This window comes from Chiloscyllium plagiosum, unplaced genomic scaffold (assembly GCF_037043375.1).
Source record: "Chiloscyllium plagiosum isolate Xiang-an unplaced genomic scaffold, Cpla_swu_hap1 HiC_scaffold_16, whole genome shotgun sequence".
Lineage (NCBI taxonomy): Eukaryota > Metazoa > Chordata > Chondrichthyes > Orectolobiformes > Hemiscylliidae > Chiloscyllium > Chiloscyllium plagiosum.
The window spans coordinates 5,922,519-5,942,952 of NW_028270154.1; the positions used below are offsets into that span (position 1 = coordinate 5,922,519).

The 20,434-nt window shown below is 44.2% G+C and overlaps 1 protein-coding gene across 1 annotated transcript; it reads left to right on the forward strand.

The window, feature by feature from the left end:
* Positions 1–2,633: 2,633 nt before the first annotated feature.
* On the forward strand, positions 2,634–15,661 carry LOC148147456 (uncharacterized). Its single transcript, XM_087995027.1, has 3 exons — positions 2,634–2,696; positions 11,580–11,793; positions 14,421–15,661. Exons 1-3 carry the CDS (start codon positions 2,669–2,671, stop codon positions 14,647–14,649), a joined length of 471 nt encoding a protein of 156 aa, XP_087851153.1. The 5' UTR covers positions 2,634–2,668; the 3' UTR covers positions 14,650–15,661.
* Positions 15,662–20,434: the final 4,773 nt, after the last annotated feature.

Here is a 20,434-nt window from a genome sequence, read left to right on the forward strand (position 1 = left end):
GGAGAATCGTTCATACTAACCTCAGCCAGTGCGGAATTGAGCCCACATTGCTGGCATTTTTCTGCATCAGAGACCAGCCAACTTAGCTCACTGTCCGAAGAACAGACAGAGAATTAAAAAAACACGATTTTAATTAGCACCTTTCACAACCGCAGGACACCACAAAACACTTTGCTTCTAGCGAGCAGTTTTCTGACAGCTAAAACTTTGTAGAATAAAACATTGTAGTTTCATATCTACTTGCAGGCTCTTAGTAAAACAAAGTTATGATTTTCATCAATGTTGTCAGGATCTATAAGTTAACAAATGGAGCTGGAAACTGCTCTTGTCTCCTCAGAGACTGATAACATTAAAAAAGAAATTTGAGCTTCCACTTAATGGCTAAAAAATGACACAACAAGATTTCACCTCTTACGATTTCTACTGATACAAAAGATTAAAAGCAGCATTGTCTAAGTGCTGTTTTTAGAGCCAACTTACTGTCTGAACCACAGAAAGGTGGATTCTTGTTCAAAAGACCATCCGACTGAGGCATAGAAGTAAGCCATTCTGCCCATTTAGTCTACTTTTCCATTCAATGATTTCATGGCTGATCTGATAACTGTCAACTTCTCTTTCAGACGATAAGATCATAAGAAATAGAAACAGGAATGCGTGTGCGTGCGTGTGTGTGTGTGAGTGTGTGAGTGAGTGCGTGTGCATGAGCGCGCGCGAAAGTGTATGTGTGAGTGTGAGTATGTGTGTGAGTGTGCATGTGTGCGCATGTGTGAGTGTCTGCACATGTGTGTGTGTGACTGTATGTGTGTGAGAGAATGTGTGCGTGCGTGTGAGTGACTGTGTGTGTATGAGTGTATGTGTGTGTGAGAGTGTGTGTTTGAATGTGTGTGTGCGTGAGAGAGACTGTGTGTGTGAGACTATGTGTGTGTGTGTGCATGTGAGTGTGTGTGAGAGTGTGTGTGCATGTGTGTGTGTACATGCGTGCATGTTTGTGAGTGTGTGAGAGAGAGTAAGTGTGTGTGTGCATGTGTGTTTGAGTGTGTGAGTTTGTGTGTGTGAGTTTGTGTGTGCATATGTGTGTATGTGTATGTGTGTCTGTCCGTGTATGTGTGAGTGTGTGTGAGTCTGTGTCTGTGGATGTGTGAATGTGTGTGTGTATGTCTATGTATGTATGTATGTGTGTGTATGTCTGTGTGTGTCTGTGTATGTGTGAGTGCGTGTCTGTGTGTGTGTATGTGTGTGAGTGTGTCTGTGTACGAGATTGTGTGTGAGTGTATGTGCGCATGTGTGTGTGAGTGTATATGTGAGAGAGAGTAAGTGGGTGTGTACATGTGTGGTTGACTGCGTGAGTTTGTGTGTGTGTGAGTGTGGTGAGTGTGTGTGTGTGTGAGTGTGTGAGTGTATCTGCCTGTGTGCGAGAGTGTGGGTTAGTGTACATGCACGTGTGTGTGTGATTGTATGTATGAGAGAGAGTAAGTGTGTGTGTGTATGTGTGCTTGAGTGTGTGAGTTTGTGTGTGCATGTATGTGTGTGTATGTGTGAGGATGTGTGTATGTGTGTATGTCTGTGTATGTCTGATTGTGTGTGTGTATGTGTGTATGTCTGAGTGTGTGTGTGTGAGTGTGTATGTCTGACTGTGTGTGTGTATGTGCGTATGTCTGTGTGTGTGTGTATGTCTGAGTGTATGTGTGAGTGTGTGTATGTGTATATGTCTGAGTGTGTGTGTGTATGTGTGTATGTCTGAGTATGTGTGTGTGAGTGTGTATATCTGACTGTGTGTGTGTGAGTGTGTGCAGTCTGTGTATGTCTGACTGTGTGTGTGTGTATGTGTGTATGTGTGTATGTCTGAGTGTGTGTGTGTATGTCTGACTGTGTGTGTGAGGGTGTGTGTGTATGTGTGTATGTCTGAGTGTGTGTGTGAGTGTGTATGTCTGACTGTGTGTGTGAGGGTGTGTGTGTGTATGTGTGTATGTCTGAGTGTGTGTGTAAATCTGACTCTGTGTGTGTGTGTGCAGTAAACAATACAGAAAGCCTGAATAGAGCCAATTTAGTTTCCCTTACCAGTTGTCATCAGCTGTGGCTTTTAACAAGTCTTGTCTCTCTGCTATCAGAGGGATGTTGTGAAACTTGAAAGGATTCAGAGAAGATTTACAAGGATGTTGCCAGGGTTGGAGAGGCTGAATAGGCTGAGGCTGCATCGAAGGCTGAGTCGTGACCTTATAGATGTTTAGAAAATCATGAGGGGCATAAATAGGGTAAAGTCTTTTCACCAACACTAGAGGGTGTAGGTTTAGGGTGAGAGGCGAAAGATTTAAAAGGGAAATGCAGGGTATTTTTTTCACACAGAGGGTGGTGCGTGTATGGAATGAGCTGCCAGAGGAAGTGGTGGAGGCTGGTACAATAACAACTTTAAAAGTCATCTGGATGGGTACATGGATAGGAAGGGTTTAGAGGGTTTGTGTTTGTTTTTTATATTTTTAAAATATGTTTCATATGTTTTTAATATGTGTTTCCATGCTGTACATCTCTATGACTCTATGACTGTCCCATACTGAAAGTGTGGTGACCCCCAGTTTAAACCTCTGCTTGTTGTCTCTTTCGAATGAGGAAGTGGGCCTGTGCTCTGGTAAGACTCGGGCAACCTTACCCTTCTTCATTCTGTGATTCTGTAATGTCTTTGATCTATCATAGAGCCATAGGTAAGGAATGGAGATTAATCGGCCCTTCTATTGTTATTGTATCAAATATCTCCCAGCGCGGCTGAAGATAACTGTACTGAGTGTACTAAGTGTATTTAAGACAGCAATAGATCAATTCTGATTGGTAAGATAATCAAAGGTCTCAGGGAGAAGGCAGGAGAATGGGATTGAGAAACACATATTGGAGACAGCCTCACATGGGTAGCTCACACCTTCAATGCACTATCTGGGCCGACATGACACCAATTGTTAAAGTCCACTTGAGAATGTAATTTTTAAGTGTTCTGCAATTTACAGAACTGAAACCAACATGTTCATTCTAAAAGATGAGAGACTTAACAAACAATACAGGTCTTTTTCAATATATAATTTCAGTTACATCACACTGTAAACTTTTGCGATAAATTCTGTGTCTTGCAATCTTATGCTCCACCACCACCAGGTGAAGGAGCAGCGCTCTGAAATCTAGTGCTTCCAAATAGACCTGTTGGACTATAACCTGGTGAATTTTAACGTTGAGAAACACATTTGCCATGATCGGATGGTGACGCAGAGTCAACAAGCTGAACGGCTGAATTCAACTCCTACTTCTTATTGTTTTATGAAGCAGACTGGATGGGCCAAATGACACCTTTCTGCTGCTATGTCTTGTCAGCTTAATGATGCTATATTACAGCATTGTCCTATAATTATAGCTAGGCCATGATGAGGGAGGGAAACCAGGAGCGATACTTGGACACAGTGTACTCTATGGATTAGTAGAATCCATAGAGTAATGCAGCACAGAAGGAGATAACAAAATCATTTTAATTTGGCCTGACTGAGTCCATCAACAACTTAAATAATTTAGAAAATGCCGGCTTTGCTCAACACATCTTGTAGTGCGCATGAAGGGAGGATCAAAATGGCTCTCCATTCTCTAGTCATAGAGTCATAGAGATGTACAGCATGGAAACAGACCCTTCGGTCCAACCTGTCCATGCCGACCAGATATCCCAACCCAATCTAGTCCCACCTGCCAGCACCTGGCGCATATCCCTCCAAACCCTTCCTATTCATCTATCCACCCAAATGCCTCTTAAATGTTGCAATTGCACCAGCCTCCACCACATCCTCTGGCAGCTCATTCCATACACGTACCACCTTCTGTGTGAAAAAGTTGCCCCTTAGGTCTCTTTTATATCTTTCCCCTCTCACCCAAAACCTATGGCCTCTAGTTCTGGACTCCCCAACCCCAGGGAAAAGACTTTGTCTATTTATCCTATCCATGCCCCTCATAATTTTGTAAACCTCTATAAGGTCACTCCTTAGCCTCCGATGCTCCAGGGGAAAATAGCCCCAGCCTGGTCATTGCATTATAGCAGGATGTGACCGTACTAGAGTTGGTGCAGAGCAGATTTCCCAGGATGTTATATTGGCTGGAGTGTTTCAGCTACAGAGAGAATAACAAAGCTGCAGTTGTTTTTGAAATAACTCCACAGAGGCTGGTATCCCGTCACCAAGTCCCCCTTTACTTACACGTGGAGAGTCCTTGACACTGATCCAGCTCCCTCAGAGCCAGCTCTCAGAGTGAACAGGGAATCTCTGACACTCCTGTTTGTATCTGTCAGCCAAGGCTCTCTGATTGAACCAGATTAACAGCCGTGATCAAGGAACAAGGTCCACGTGACTGACCTTGTTCCAGTTACTATGTTTCTCTCCCTCTGAATCCGAGGACCTGTGGTGTTTTAGTACAAGGTCAAGTTCCTCCAACTCTGCTTCTGATATGGGTCCTGTTATAAACTAGACCACACCCATTCAAAATATATTAAGAAGATAGTCTATACACTAATTTTCCTTATTTTATAGGTTAGTGTAAGGCATTGCAATTCGATTGGTCAAATTACTCAATGTTAAGTAAAACATTCTTTATTTTTACTTGACAGTTAATATACAAACAAAACAAAAAGAATTGGCTTAACTGTACCTCTATCAAAATGCTTAACAGAATAATAGCTATATTAGCTACTACTCATTAACTGTTCCAATATAGTAACATCCCATAAATGCACACTTGACAAAAGTGAATTCAGTAAAATCGATTGTCTCACATACAATTCTAGCAGCAGGAAAAGAACCCCAGCTTTTAGCTGTAATAGAGAGGGGAAAAAGAGCTTCTACATCCAGCTTCTAGACCCCAGCAATTGCTGAAAGCTAAAACTAAAATCCTGGTGCTGTGGAAGCTTGACCCCACCCATTCAGGCTGCTTCTATTGTTCCAACTTTCAAAAGGAAACCCAAGGCCTCACGAGCTGTTTACTTTATTGGCTTTGGAGCAGACCATTCAGTACCTTATTCTCAATCTCTCTTCATGAAATAAACCAGGACGAAATACACCTCTTAAAGCCATCGAATCTTCACAGGCGACGTGTAACACACAGTAGCTCACCTCTTCCTCCTGGAGGATCTCGAAAGAAATTCATTCTCTTCTTCAGGTGGCAAAGGTATTAAGACAGCAACATCTACCATGTCCACATCAGATTCCAAGGTATCTTCAATGATGGAGAGGAAGAACCCATGCATTCTGCACCAATTGGAAAGCAGGGAAACCGGGCATGTTTCGCTCCCACACCATTTGCATGTTTGCACCTTCCGTATGGTCTGTGTGCTTGTTCAAGGCAGTCACACCTACCCAAGCTTCATACATCACTATTGCTGACCTGGCATCAACCATCCTCTTACCCATGCAGGGCCATTCCTTTGGTTCCGACACCAAACTTTGTCCCCTGAAGTAAACTGTCTCTCTCACTTAAGCAGAGTCTTGTGTCTGGTGTTGGTATTCCTGATGTCATTTCACCACAGGTCCAGGAAGATCAGGTTTAACTTGGTGCAAAGTCTCCTCCCCATTAGCAACTCTGCTGGTTCTGTCCCTGTATTTTCACAAAGGCTAGTCCTCTAATCAAACAGGAACCGAGATAGGTTGGTTTTGAGTGAAGCTGTAGGCTGTTTCTTTAAGCCTGCCTTCAAAGTTTGGACTGTTCTTTCTGCCAGACCATTGGACAATTGATGATGGTATGGAGCTGTCCTTACATGCCAAATGCCTTTGACCTTAGAAAATACTTGAATTCCCTGTTGGTAAATGATGGCCCAACAATTTCAGGAATCCGTGCATCACAAAAGGTGTGTGCAGTTTTTCTTTCATCGTCCCCATGTTTGATGAATGAACTCAATGCACATCCAGCTCCTTCGAGTGGGTGTCCACAATGAATAAGAACACTGAGCCTATGAAAGGAGCTGCATAGTCGATGTATAACCGAGTCCAGGGTTTACACAGTTATTCCTGTAAATTTTTAACATTAAATCAATTCGTTGAACATCCATAATCTTTTGGGGGAAAGTGATCTGGATGTAAGATAATCAACAAAAGGTAACCCAGTGGGTAAGTGAGAATTAACTTCACACAGAGAGGAGCTGATTAAATCTGCTGGCAATATTTTCTGTCTTTGTTAGCACTCTGGGCACTGCCCCACCAACACAGCTATGCCTGCATCCAGTCTGTTTCCATGCTGTACATCTCTATGACTCTATGACTAGAGAATGGAGAGGCATTTTGATCCTCTCTTCATGCGCACTACAAGGTGTGTTGAGCAAAGCCAGCATTTTCTAAATTATCTAAGTTGTTGATGGACTCAGTCCTGGCCACCAGGCATAATTCCTTGCCAATGTCTTCATTTTGGAAACCCCTGGAAGACATCTGGGCATTTAATTAGGACTTCACTCAGGTAGCCACATTCTAATTGAGAAATGGGGGTGAATCTTTCTCAACCAATCTTGCCCCATCAAGCCTGCGCCCAAGCATTTCACTATAATCAGTGGTAACTGAACCAGCTGCTTCTCATAAGAGACTAGAAATAGAATCGTACCCTTAATCTGCGAAGATTGCAAAGCAGAGGTTTTCAGTCTAGCTGAGGTCTTGTGCAAATTTAAGAGTTGGACTACAAAGTGACTTTTGTTAAAGATAGACTTGTGCACTCATTGAAATGTCTGCACCAGTTTTCACTTGAACATCAGAGTCTGAGGGTCAATCTGTTAGAGGTTTACAAAATTACGACAGGCATAGGTGGAATGGATAGTCGGAGTCTTTTTCCCAGGGTAGAGATGTCAATCGTTTCAGATAAAAGGGGGAACGTTTAAAGGAGATGTGAGAGGCAAGTTTTTTTATGGAGAGGGTGGTAGGTACTCACAGCTAGAGAAGGTGGTGGAGGCAGATACAACAGCAATGTTTAAGATGCAACTTGACAGATATATAAATAGGCAGGGAACAAGGGAACATGGACCATATAAGGTTTTTAGTTTAGAACGGCTTCATGTGTCAGAGCAGGCACGATAGGCCAAAGGGCTTGCTCCTGAGCTGTACCATTCTTTATTCTTTGCAATTAGATTAATCACTTGGAGCATCAGAAGATATGAGGTTGGGATAAGAATGAGTGTAGATAGCAGCAGACTAGATGGAATGAAGGGCCTCTTTTCATGCTGTGAAACTCAATGAGAATGTTGATCCTATTGTGTTTGTACTGGATCTGAGAGAGCTCTCCAATCAGTCCTACATCACGACACATGCTCTCTCTCGCACTTACGCTACACACTTCTTTCCTTCAATTCCGTTTTGAAGTTATGATTTAATCAGCTTCTCTCTGTGTGAAGTTAATTCTCACTTACCCACTGGGTTACCTTTTGTTGATTATCTTACATCCAGATCACTTTCCCCCAAAAGATTATGAATGTCCAGTGAACTGATTTAATGTTAAGAATGAAATTGATACATATGTGTTGGTTAAGGTAATTTAGGAACATAGGACAAATGTCAGTGAATTGCATTGATGTACAGATCATCCATAATCTAACTGAATGGGAGAACAAGCCTGAAGGCATGAATGGATCATTGCTGCTCTGACATGACAGCGGGATTCAAAAGGTAGTTTGATTATATGAAATTCTTTTGTTCACTGAACAAAGATGTTATAACAACTAATCAGGAATGCTAATGGAACGCTATGTTCGATTGAAGGTTACACTTTAGTTATGCATTGGTGAGACTGCATTCGGAGTATTATGCTTTCAGAGGCAGTGTGGCTGCAGAGACGGTCAGTCAGCCTGTGAAGCCTGGAGCAGGGACTCTTGCTTCTGCTTGGACCGGGCTCTGGTGGTGGCATGGTGTGGGTTGATGTATCCCAGAGCAAGACACTCTCTCTGGGACATGGTGTGGGTTGGTGTAGCCTGGGGTGGGGCACTCTCTCTAGGGCACAGTGTGGGCTGGTGTAACCCAGAGTGGGACACTCCCTCTGGAGCATGGTGTGGGTTGGTGTAGCCCAGAGTGGGACACTCTCTCTTGGGTATGGTGTGGGCTGGTGTAGTCCAGAGTGGGACACTCTCTCTGGGACATGGTGTGGGCTGGTGTAGCCCAGAGTGGGACACTCTCTCTGGGACATGGTGTGGGCTGGTGTAACCCAGGGTGGGGCACTCTCTCAAGGACATGGTGTGGGCTGGTGTAACCCAGAGTGGGACACTCCCTCTGGAGCATGGTGTGGGCTGGTGTAGCCCAGAGTGGGACACTCTCTCTGGGACATGGTGTGGGCTGGTGTAGCCCAGAGTGGGACACTCTCTCTGGGACATGGTGTGGGCTGGTGTAACCCAGGGTGGGGCACTCTCTCTAGGACATGGTGTGGGCTGGTGTAACCCAGAGTGGGACACTCCCTCTGGAGCATGGTGTGGGCTGGTGTAACCCAGGGTGGGGCACTCTCTCTGGAGCATGGCGTGGGCTGGTGTAACCCAGGGTGGGGCTCTCTCTCTGGGACATGGTGTGTGCTGGTGTAGCCCAGAGTGGGACACTCTCTCTGGAGCATGGTTGTGGGCTGGTGTAACCCAGGGTGGGGCACTCTCTCTGGGACATGGTGTGGGAGGTGTAGCCCAGAGTGGGGCACTCTCTCTGGGACATGGTGTGGGCTGGTGTAACCCAGAGTGGGGCACTCTCTCTGGAGAACGGTGTGGGCTGGTGTAGCCCAGAGTGGGACACTCTCTCTGGGACATGGTGTAGGCTGGTGTAGCCCAGAGTGGGGCACTCTCTCTGGAGAACGGTGTGGGCTGGTGTAGCCCAGAGTGGGGCACTCTGTCTGGGACATGGTGTGGGAGGTGTAGCCCAGAGTGGGACACTCTCTCTGGAGCATGGTGTGGGAGGTGTAGCCCAGAGTGGGACACTCTCTCTGGGGCATGGTGTGGGCTGGTGTATCCTGGACTGGGATGCTCTCTCTGGGGGATGGATGTGGCAATATAGGATATTTCAATATAGTAATGATCACCTAAAAAAGGATGCTAATTCGTTAAAAGCAATTCAGAGAAGTTTTCTAAATACTTGTCAAGGGTGAATTACCTTATGGCAAAAGGTTATACGGACTCGGGCTGCATCCTCTCCAGGTTAGAAGTGTCCGAGGTGAACTAATGGCATATAGGGATTAACCAGTGAATGTTGAAAATATATTTCTTCTTGCCGGAGAATCGAACTCCAGGAGTCATTGTTTAAAAATAATAAGTTTTCCATTTAAAACAGACATAAGGAAATATCTTTTTCTCTCACCATTTTTAACTTTAAGGTAAAGGGCAGCAGGTTTTAATCTGTGCACCCGCTCACTGACCCCTCCATCAAGGGGAAATATTTCTTCCTGTCTTCCCTATCTACGCCCCTCATGATTTTATCCATCTCAGTCATGTCTCCTCTCAATCTCCTCTGCTCTAATGTAGGCAACCCCAGTTTGCCCAATCTCTCTTCCTAATTGAAACTCTCCAGCTCAGGCAATATCCTGGTAAATCTCCTCCGCACCCTCTCCAGGGCTATAATATTCCTCCTATAATGTAGATGATAAATGCAAATTATTTCTTTAATATTGTCAAGAAAATTGAGGGTGGGCATTTTTTTAAAAAAATTCCTACATAAGTTTTTATTAATCCCAGTCTGCATGAACAAAGAACAACCCAGCTCAGGAATAGGCCCTTCAGCCCTCCAAGCCTGCGCTGACACATTTTGCGCTTCCACTGCACTGAATGTCACCCTAGATTTGCAGCAGAAATCTCTGGAATGAGATTCAAACCCAAGAGATTTTCCTAAGTGTTAAGAGAGCTGCCAAATTAAACATGGCTGACATGTCTCTATTCTTGAAGGCAAGGGTCCAACTTAAAAAAAATCTGCCTGACCTTTAGTTCAAATAAGAGAATTATGAATCATGGTTTTAGCTATTCATGAAATGGTGATTTGGTCTAAATGACATAGTGGGAGTAAAGAGATTGTTGCATCAGTTTTCAGACATGTGCTAACTGTATTAGTGACTCAGCAACAGGCTGCTTTGTAAATCAAATTTCTGGAGCTGTGTTTCATGTGCAGAAAATATATCGAAAGCAACATTTATCGTTTATTGGTTGACTGCAGAGCTAAGTAGTTTGATTGCTATCCAGTTAAAACATCCACTCCATTTTGGAATGACACTTTTTGAATGATGTTCCTCTTTATTCTATTGCATTATCTTTCCAGCACTGTGTAGTAGAAATTAGAATCCAATTGTTATTGGCCCTGGTGGAGTTACATTTCAAGGCTATCAATAAATTGGGGGTTTGTTAGCTCAGAGTTGGAAAATGTAGCGCTGGAAAAGCAAAGCAGATCAGGCAGCATCCAAGGAGCAGAAGATTCAACGTTTCGGGCATAAGCCCTTCATCAGGAATGTGGAGGGGTCAGTTGGCTGGATGGCTGGTTTGTGATGCAGAGCGGTCCAGTTCCTGTACTAACTTAGGTTACTATGAAGGTCCAATCTTTTCAACTTTGCCCTTAACTTGAAGTGTGGTGACCCTCAGGTTAAACCACCACAAGTTTTCTCTCTCTCTCTCTCTAATGAAAGAACAGTCCAATGATCCTCTGGAACTATGACAATGTTACCTCCAAAAGCTCTAGTGTCCAGCCGCCCGTTGCAGGTTTTGTGATCATGTTTCACCAGGAATTGTACGCAGTCCATGACTACAAGAGTTGGCCATTCAGCCTTTCAAGCCTGCTCCACCAATCAATAAGATTATGGCCTCAATTCCTGGTTTCCTGCCTGATTTCACCACGCCCCCACCCATCCCCACCCCAAACGTTTCCCAGAAGGATGTTGTGAAAATTGAAAGGGTTCAGAAAAGATTTACAAATTCAGCCTTGTCTATTTATCCTATTCATGCCCCAATTGGTTTTATAAACCTCTATAAGGTCACCCCTCAGCCTCCGCACTCCAGGAAAACAGCTCCAGCCTATTCAACCTCTCCCTATAGCTCAAACCCTCCAAACCTGGCAACATCCTTGTAAACATTTTCTGAACCTTTTCAAGTTTCTTCTACCTCTGTCTGGGTGAAAGTATTTTTTCTCAGATCTCCTGTAAACCACTTACTCCTCACCTCAACCTTATGTCCTTCTGAAAGCGTGGCGATCAGAACTGCACATAGTATTCCAACTGTGGCTTAATCAATGTTTTATAAAGTTGTAACTTCTGTAGTCCTATATTCTGCATCCAAGTGAATAAAGCCAAGTATTCCTTGTGCCTTCTTCAGCAGGCTGTCTACCTGCGCTGACAGCATGAGGGATCTATGGGCTTGTACACCAAGGTCCCTCTTAGATGCAGGTTTAAAATTGAATAAGAAAGGTGAATTGGCACGATAGACAGTCTCAAAAGAGGACGCAGTGACTTAATGCTGACAGACTCTTAGAGTGGGGGGGGGAGGGGGCAGTCATTCCTGCTGTTATGCGTGTTTTGTCAATGCAAATTGGCCGCAATGTGATGGATGAATGCTGTTTGTACGATGTAAACTTTCGCATATGTGTGTTGTCTATTAGGTGACCCCTTCGAACACTTTAAATATCATGGTGTGCGGAGGAATGCAATATTTACGCCAACAGAGTCTCTGCGTCAACATCGCATTCAGTTGACTTGCGTGCTTTGTTATGAAGTGCAAATTTTGCTGTTAGCCCTAAATATTGGAGAACAAAGGAACTGGAAAGTTTACAAAAAGCGTCCTGGTGATAAAATTGACTTCAAATTTTTTTCAAGGTAAAGTGTTGAATTTACTGTATTATTTCATTATTAGATATGAATTTGACATTTATTTAAACCGTGCTATCTTTTCTATTCGGCTAACTACTATAGTTGTTTTGATTTTAAGTATTTTTTTGTGATCTGCCCCAAACCTATTTTTTCCATCAGCCTTGTAATTTTTATTGCGGGATTTTCTATAGCACGAGGTCGCAAAAGGACGCAACTATAGCATTACAGCAGAAAGGACTGTACCCGGGTGTTGCAATGATTGAATAGGCTGTTCCTGTTCTTAAAACTCACAAAGCACACATGGTTAGGGACCAGACGGGAAGTGGAGAAAATGATTTATGAACTCTGTTACTGGAAACATTAGATGTGGGCTGAGAAAACGGAATGGAAAGGAAACAAGTGATGTGCAGTGTAAAGAAAACATGCCTGAACAGCCGGAATGACCAACTGCATTAGATTGTGAATACGAAACAGCGAATTAACTCGATCAACAAATCTGTTCAAGAACTTCAGGGCTTCCTGTATCATGCTGTCTACTCAGAGAAAACTTCCTGGATGATGTGAGGAACTCTGTACAAGCTACTTTTGTTTCAATTAATTGGGCCACCACCACTTTGTGTCAGAGTAAACTAAAGTTGGTAGAAATCAAAACTTTATTGAAGACTTTGAATCTGATGTTAGTGGTATAAATTCACCCATGAGAGATGTGAACACAGAAATTCAGGAAGTCACTCTTATATTGGACAGTTATTACCTCAAAGGGTTAATTCTGATTATAAAATAAACTCAAGTTCTCAGCAGTTTTTGAAAGCCCTTGTAGTGTAGTGTCCCTACCTCTGATCTGGAAGGCCTAGATTCAATTCCCACCTGTCCCCAAGGTGTGTAATAACATCTCTGAAAACGTTGATTAGAAAATATGAAGGGCTGCTCCCAGGAAGAGAAACCTTTTTGTTCTGTCATTGTTCAATTGCAATGATGTGAACTTACACTTCAATGGAGCCTAAGTATTACAATATAATTTCTTCTGTTGCAGATGTGACTGGCTATGGATACCATACAATAAAACTATTCTATTTAACAAGATTGTGTCTCTCTTCTTCCAAGATATTGTGTACCATCCTTCCCCACTTGGGATCAGCGTTGTGAACCGATACCGTATACTGAAAACACACAAATGCTAGAGATCACAGCGGGTCAGGCAGTCTCCACGGAGAGACAGCAAGCTAATATTTGGAGTCCAGGAGACTCTTCATCAGAGATACCATGACGTGTGGAGGGGGTAGCATTTATGCAATAGGATGGGGGTGGAGTATTGGGGAAGAAGCGATGTTGATAGTTCAGATTAAGTAATCGGAATGTGAAAATGGTAGAACAATGGTGTGTCTAACTCCAAGACTGGACAAAGCAAACAGTCCCACTGGAGTGGAGGGGAGGGGACAGAGGACATGGTGACGGAGAATACAAGCTAAAAGAAAAGGAAGAAATGGGAGTGAATTCACAATTTGAAGGTGTTAATATCAAAATGCCATTTTTTGTTGAGTAGTGTAAGGGATATCAGGAAATTCTGCACACAAGGCACAGTCAAGACGTGAAATAAAATCTCAGGTCCACCTGGGGGAAAAAAGACTGAACTAATTCCAAGAATAGTTGGCTGCGATCTAGAGTATGGAGGAAAAATACAGTATCCAATTTCCATACACAAAGATCTGACACAAAGTGTTTTAAGCTGATAATCGGATATCGGGTCGTGATAATAGGGTTCGGGGCACAGCCCTAATTCTTTCTCTCAATGAGAAGACAGATGCAGCCCCTGTTTAACGTCCTAACTGAAAGATCAGCATCTTCCACAAAGCAGCACTCCCTCTGTACCAACCCTAGGCATCCCTAGAATTAGATCAGAGTGCAAAACCTTCAGCTGAAAAGAAAAGTGAGCTGCTCATTGAGTCACAGCTGGTGCTGGACCATCAGATTGAGACATACTCAGGGAACAAGGCCAGAATTACGGGCCATTACCAAAGATTTAATGACTAGGAGAAGAAAGTGAGCCAAAGTGAGAAAGTGACATTGGAAGACTTCAAACCTGGCTCTAAATTGTCAATCGATGTAAAGCTGGGAGAAAGTGAGGACTGCAGATGCTGGAGACCAGAGTTGAAAAATGTGGTGCTGGAAAAACACAGCAGGCCAGGCAGCATCCGAGGACCAGGAGAATCGACGTTTCGGGCATAAGCCCTTCTTCAGGAATTGTAAAGCTGTATTGAAGTCAGAGCATTGAGCTCCTGGGAGGAATACATAAAATTTGAGAACAGGTACCAGGATTTTTGTTTCCTTTTCAAAAGTGAATACATTAAATCCTGATACTGAGATATGTAGGTTGATCAATATTTCAATGCATCATCTCAGTTTTCACTCAGAAAAATTCCCTCAGAGAAATTCTAACTGATGATTTGACATGTTCCAATGAAGCAGCTTAGAAAAAGGGATTGCTGTTTTATGTGAAAGGAAGATTTAGGGGCCAGGGGCCCGAACATTTTAGACCACTGCTACACCACTGTGAAAGATGCCTACCACTCCATCCCCCGCCCTCATTTTGGGAACTCTGACCACAATGCCGTGTTTCTTCTCCTGGATTACAGGCAAAAGCTCAAGCAGGAGACCCCCTCGTGGATACAGGCCCAGTGCTGGTCAGAGGAGGCAGAGGATCAACTCTGGTGCTGTCTGGAATCGGCTGATTGGACCATGTTCAAACAGTCAGCAGGTACCTTGGACAAGTACGCCACCACCATCACAGACTTTATCAGCAAGTGTGTGGAGGACTGCATACTGAGGAAGTCAACCCAGGTGTTCCCCAACAGGAAACCCTAGATGGGATCAGAACATACAGAACCTGCTAAAAACCAGGTGTGAGGCCTTCAGATCAGGAGACCCACTCAAATATAAGGAATGACCTTCGCAGAGCCATTAAGACAGCCAAGGAACAACATCAATCCAAACTAGAGACCCAGACAGACACCTGGCGACTATGGCAAGGACTGAATGACATCACAGGTTCTAAAAAGAGATAGTGCAAGGTAGCAGATGATAACACATCCCTCCCAGATTGTCTCAACGCCTTCTATGCTCGCTTTGAGCAGAATTTCGGCGAAGAAGTAACACCGATTCTGACTGGTCCTGGCGAACCTATCCCAACAGTCACTGTATCAGAGGTCAGATCAGTTTTCCTCTGTGTGAATCCAAGGAAAGCGATGGGGCCAGACGGAGTACCAGGCCGTGCAATCAGAGCATGTGCAGATCAACTGGCAGAGGTCTTCTCGGACATCTTCAACCTCTCCCTGCAGCAGGCCACTGTCCCTGCCTGTTCCAAGAGGCAAACATCATCCCTGTGCCTAAGAAAGCTCATGCAGCATGTCTCAATGACTACCGCCCACTGGCCCTAACTTCGGTGGTCATGAAGTGCTTTGAAAGGCAAGTCATGGCATTAATCAACTCCAGCCTCCCCCCTACTCTTGACCCACTCTAATTTGCCTATTGATCTAACAGATCCATGTGAGATGCCATGTCACCTGCCCTTCACTCCTCCCTAGAACATCTTGACACCAAGAACAGCTACGTAAGAATCCTACTCATTGACAACAGTTCAGCCTTCAACACTATTATCCCCTCGAGACTCATGACTAAACTTAGTGATCTCGGACTAAGCCCCACTCTCTGCAACTGGATGCTCAGTTTCCTGACCCACAGGCTACAGTCAGTGAAGATTGGGGACAGTATTTCATCCTCACTAACACTCAACATTGGATCCCCCCTACTGTACTCACTATATACCCATCACTGCGTTGCCAAACACCAGACTAATCCCATTTACAAGTTCGCTGATGACACCACCATAGTCGGTCGACTCTCAGATGTTGACAAAACAGACTACAGACGGGAGGTGGAAGACCTGGAAAAATGGTGCACTGACAACAACCTAGCTCTCAATGCCGGCAAAACCAAAGAACTCATTATTGACTTTCAGCGGGATGTTACTCATGCCCCCTCTACACATTAACAGCACAGAGGTGGAACGAGTGGAGAGTGTCAAGTTCCTGGGAGGGTCATCCACAGCAAGTTTTCTTGGACTCTTCATGTGGACTCACTGGTTACAAAGGCCCAACAATGTCTCTTCTTCCTCAGGCAGCTGAGGAAATTTGGCATGACGGTGAATACCCTTGCCAACTTTTATAGGTGCGCCATCGAGAGCATTCTGTCTGGATGTATCACCATCTGGTATGGCAACTGTACCATTCAAGATCGGAGACAGTTACAGAGAGTGGTGAACTCGGCCCGGACAATCACAAAGGCCAACCTCCCATCTACAGAATCCATCTACCAGGCTCCGCTGTCAAGGAAAGGCCGCCAGCATTCTCAAAGATCCACCCACCCTGGCAATGATTTTCTACAACCTCTACCATCGGGGAGAAGGTACAGAAGCCTGAACACATGCACCTGCAGTTTCAAAACAGTTTCTACCCTACTGTTGTTAGAATACTGAATGGACTCACAAACTCTTAACATTCGCCTGTACCTGTATTTTGTTTTTGCTGCTGTTTCCCTATTATTTACTATCTATGCTACTTAATTCTGTGATCTGCCTGCATTGCTCGCAAGGCAAAGCTTTTCACTGTGTCTCAGTACACGTGACAATAAATTCAATTCAGTTCACTTCAATAAAGCAACTGCACTGTAAAGTTTGATGTAGCTTTTCAAACAAAAAAAAAACATGACTTCACCAGCATCCAAATGCTTTAATGGAGAATTAGCTTGAAGAAATAGCAAGTCTGTCTACATATAGAGACACATGTTAACAGAGCACGCTGATGTTTCTGCACACGCTCAACCAATTTCCCGCGATAGTTGTACCTTGCAGGTTTAAATTAGATTAGATTACATTACAGTGTGGAAACAGGCCCTTCGGCCCAACAAGTCCACACCGACCCGCCGAAGCGCAACCCACCCATACCCCTACATTTACCCCTTACCTAACACTACGGGCAATTTAGCATGGCCAATTCACCTGACCTGCACATCTTTGGACTGTGGGAGGAAACCGGAGCACCCAGAAGAAACCCACGCAGAAACAGGGAGAATGTGCAAATTCCACACAGTCAGTCGCCTGAGGCGGGAATTGAACCCGGGTCTCTGGTGCTGTGAGGCAGCAGTGCTAACCACTGTGCCACCGTGCCGCCCACAAATATTTGGCACTATCCCACACGTTCTTTGACATTTTTCTAATTAGACAAGAATGCTTACAGTTAGCACTTCCTGCCTTTCGTTTAATATTTTAATTGTCTCACCATCCTTGCCTCTCCCCTTTCTTTGTTACTTCAAGGAATACGGATATTGTTGGCAAGAGTTGTGTGTATTTCTCAATTCTAATGATCTTAGAGTAGGTGATGGGGAACTGCCTTCTTGAACTGTTGCACCCTTTTATGGTGTAAGTCAGTCAGTAAGTAAGCAAGTTCAGGAGGTAATATACAGTGATGATGAAGGCACAGTGATAGATTTCCAATCGGGATAGTGTGGAGTTGGAAGGGGAACTTCCCATGCATCTACTGCCCTCACAATCAGATGTACCTCACAATCAGACAGTCTCCACAATCAAACAACCCCAATTATCAGGCTGCCCCTCGCTGCTGGACAAAGTATTGACTTGGAATGATGGGCTAAACTGAAATTCTGCCCACACTGATCGATAATGCAAATACTTTGTTGGGAATGGGGGATGGGGATAAGCATGAGGGCTTTTTCCAGATCAGGTCAAAAAGCTACAGCTTGAGCAAGTTGCTGCTGAACACAGTTTCCTGGTGGAGACACAAGTATCTTAGCTGCCTCAGAGTTAATGTAATAGGATTACTGAGGTGTAATTAAATACCTCTTGTTATGACAGTTTAGTGTGGTGCTGGAAAAGCACAGCCGGTCAGGCAGCATCCGAGGAGCAGGAAAATCGACGTTTTGAGAAAAGCCCTTCATCAGGACTGATGAAAGGCTTTTGCCTGAAACGTCGATTTTCCTTCTCCTCGGATGCTGCCTGACCGGCTGTGCTTTTCCAGCACCACACTAATCTGGACTCTGGTTTCCAGCATCTGCAGTCCTCGCTTCTACCTCTTGTTATGACAGTCAAGCACCTTTTCTACTGAGGCCTATTCATAGTCTATCTTCCACCACAGACAACTGGACAATCCATTAGACTAACACAGAAGGAGGACTGGATGGAGTGCTCCGCTTCAGCACAAAACCTTTCATTAGCTGATGGCCAGGCACAAACTATCACATGCAGACAGCATCAGAACATGCCACACCTTGTCCTATTGGTGTGATCATTCAGGCCAGTATGACTTTTCTGGGTTTCTGAAGAATCTCTCTCTCTGCCTCTCTCTCTCTCTCTCTCTCTGTCTATCGCTCTATGTCTCTCTCTTTCTCTCTTTCTCTCACTCTCTGTGTCCTTCTCTCGCTCTCTCCACAGATGCTGCCAGACTTGCTGAGTATCTCCAGCACTTTCATAGAATCATACAGGGTAGAAGAGACTTCAGCCCATTGAGCCCTTCCCATCAAAAACTATCCTACAAACTACACAAATCCCACTTTGCAGCTCGAGGCCTATAGCCTTGGATGGTCTGAGCACTTCAAGTGCTCATCCAAGTAAAGGGTGTGATTTTTATTTTTTCTTTGGATACAGGAAGAATGTTTTGCCTAGGGTTGACAGATCTAAAACCAAGAAGCACAATCTCCGAATAAAGGACAGGCCAGTTACAACAAAGCTGGGGGGGGAGGGGGGGGGGGGGGAGTTTCTTGATCTAAAAGTGGCACATCTTTTGAACTTTTGCAGCTGTGAGGGCCCAGTTATTGAGGGTGTGTTCAGGGGAGAAATCATTTGATTCCTAGATAATGAAAACTACAAGGAGATCATAGAGTCATAAATATATATGTTACAGAAACGGACCTTGTGGTCCAACTTATCCAAGCCGACTAGATATCACAACCTAACCTTGTCCCATTTGCCAGCACCAGCCCCATATCCCTCCAAACCCTTCCTATTCATATACACATCCAGATGCTTTTAAATGCTGTAATTGTCCCAGCCTCCACTGCAGCTTCCTCTGGCAGCTCATTCCATACACGCACCACCATGAAAAAGTTGCCCCTTAGGTCCGCTTTGTATCTTTCCTCTCTCACCTTAAGCCTATGTCCTCTCAGTTTGGACTCCCCCACGCAAGGGAAAAGACCTTGCCTATTTATCCGATCTATGCCCCTCATGATTTTATAAATTTCTATAAGATCATCCCTCAGTCTCCAATGCTCCAGGGAAAATAGACTCAGCCTATTCAATCTCTCCCTGTAGCTCAAACAGATCAGGATCATATGAGAAAATGGCGCCTGATTTGGCTGAATGGAGTAGCAGTGTTGATGGGCCAAAAGGCCTACTCCTGTTCCGGTGCTAACCTTTAGTCAGAAGGTGAAAATCTCTCCGACTTTTGCACATTCAGATCAGCTGAAAATTTTACACCAAATACAGCCTCATCGTTGTGTTAATTCTGTTATGAGGAGGAGTTGCTGGTGTTAGACTGGAGTGGACAAAGTTAAAAATTGTGAGACTCCAGGTTATAGTCCAACAGGTTTATTTGGAATTCCAAGCTTTCAGAGCACTGTTCCTTCATCAGGTAGCTAGTGGGACAGGATCATAGGGCACAGAATTTATAGCAAAAGATCAAAGTGTCATACAACTGATGAGATGTACTGAACAAACTGAGATTGCTTTTAAGTTTCTAATCACTTTGAATGGATTGCAAGTCTTGATTCATTCATATGTAAATCCCAGAACCTCATTCAAGTCACATTCCTGAGATAATTTAAGGCTTTATCAAAAAGAAAGGTGACAGCTCAGCTCAGACAATACATTAAAGGTGTGAGGTTAGAGTCTGTCTGTATCCCAACCTTGAGTCAGACTGGTTCTATTTACAAAATAGGAATTTATAAAATATTACATCGACTGACTGCCTGCAGAATCTTTGTTTTTTGAGCAAAACGGAATGTATCTGCAAATACAAATCTGCAAATGTAAATTCACCCCATAGACATATATATGTGTGTGTGTGTGTGTGTGTGAGAGAGAGAGAGTGAGAGTGTGTCTATGTGTGTGTGTGTGTGTGTGTGAGAGAGAGTGTGTGAGTGTGTCTATGTGTGTGTGTGTGTGTGTGAGAGAGAGTGTGTGAGTGTGTCTATGTGTGTGTGTGTGTGTGTAAGAGAGAGAGTGTGAGTGTGTCTGTGTGTGTGTGTGTGAGAGAGAGAGAGTGAGAGTGTGTCTATGTGTGTGTGTGTGTGTGTAAGAGAGAGAGTGTGAGTGTGTCTATGTGTGTGTGTGAGAGAGAGAGTGTGAGTGTGTCTGTGTGTGTGTGTGTGAGAGAGAGAGTGTGAGTGTGTCTGTGTGTGTGTGTGTGAGAGAGAGAGAGTGTGTGTGTCTATGTGTGTGTGTGTGTGAAAGAGAGAGAGTGTGAGTGTGTCTATGTGTGTGTGTGTGTGTGAGAGAGAGTGTGAGTGTGTCTGTGTGTGTGTGTGTGTGTGAGAGAGAGTGTGAGTGTGTCTGTGTGTGTGTGTGTGAGAGAGAGAGAGT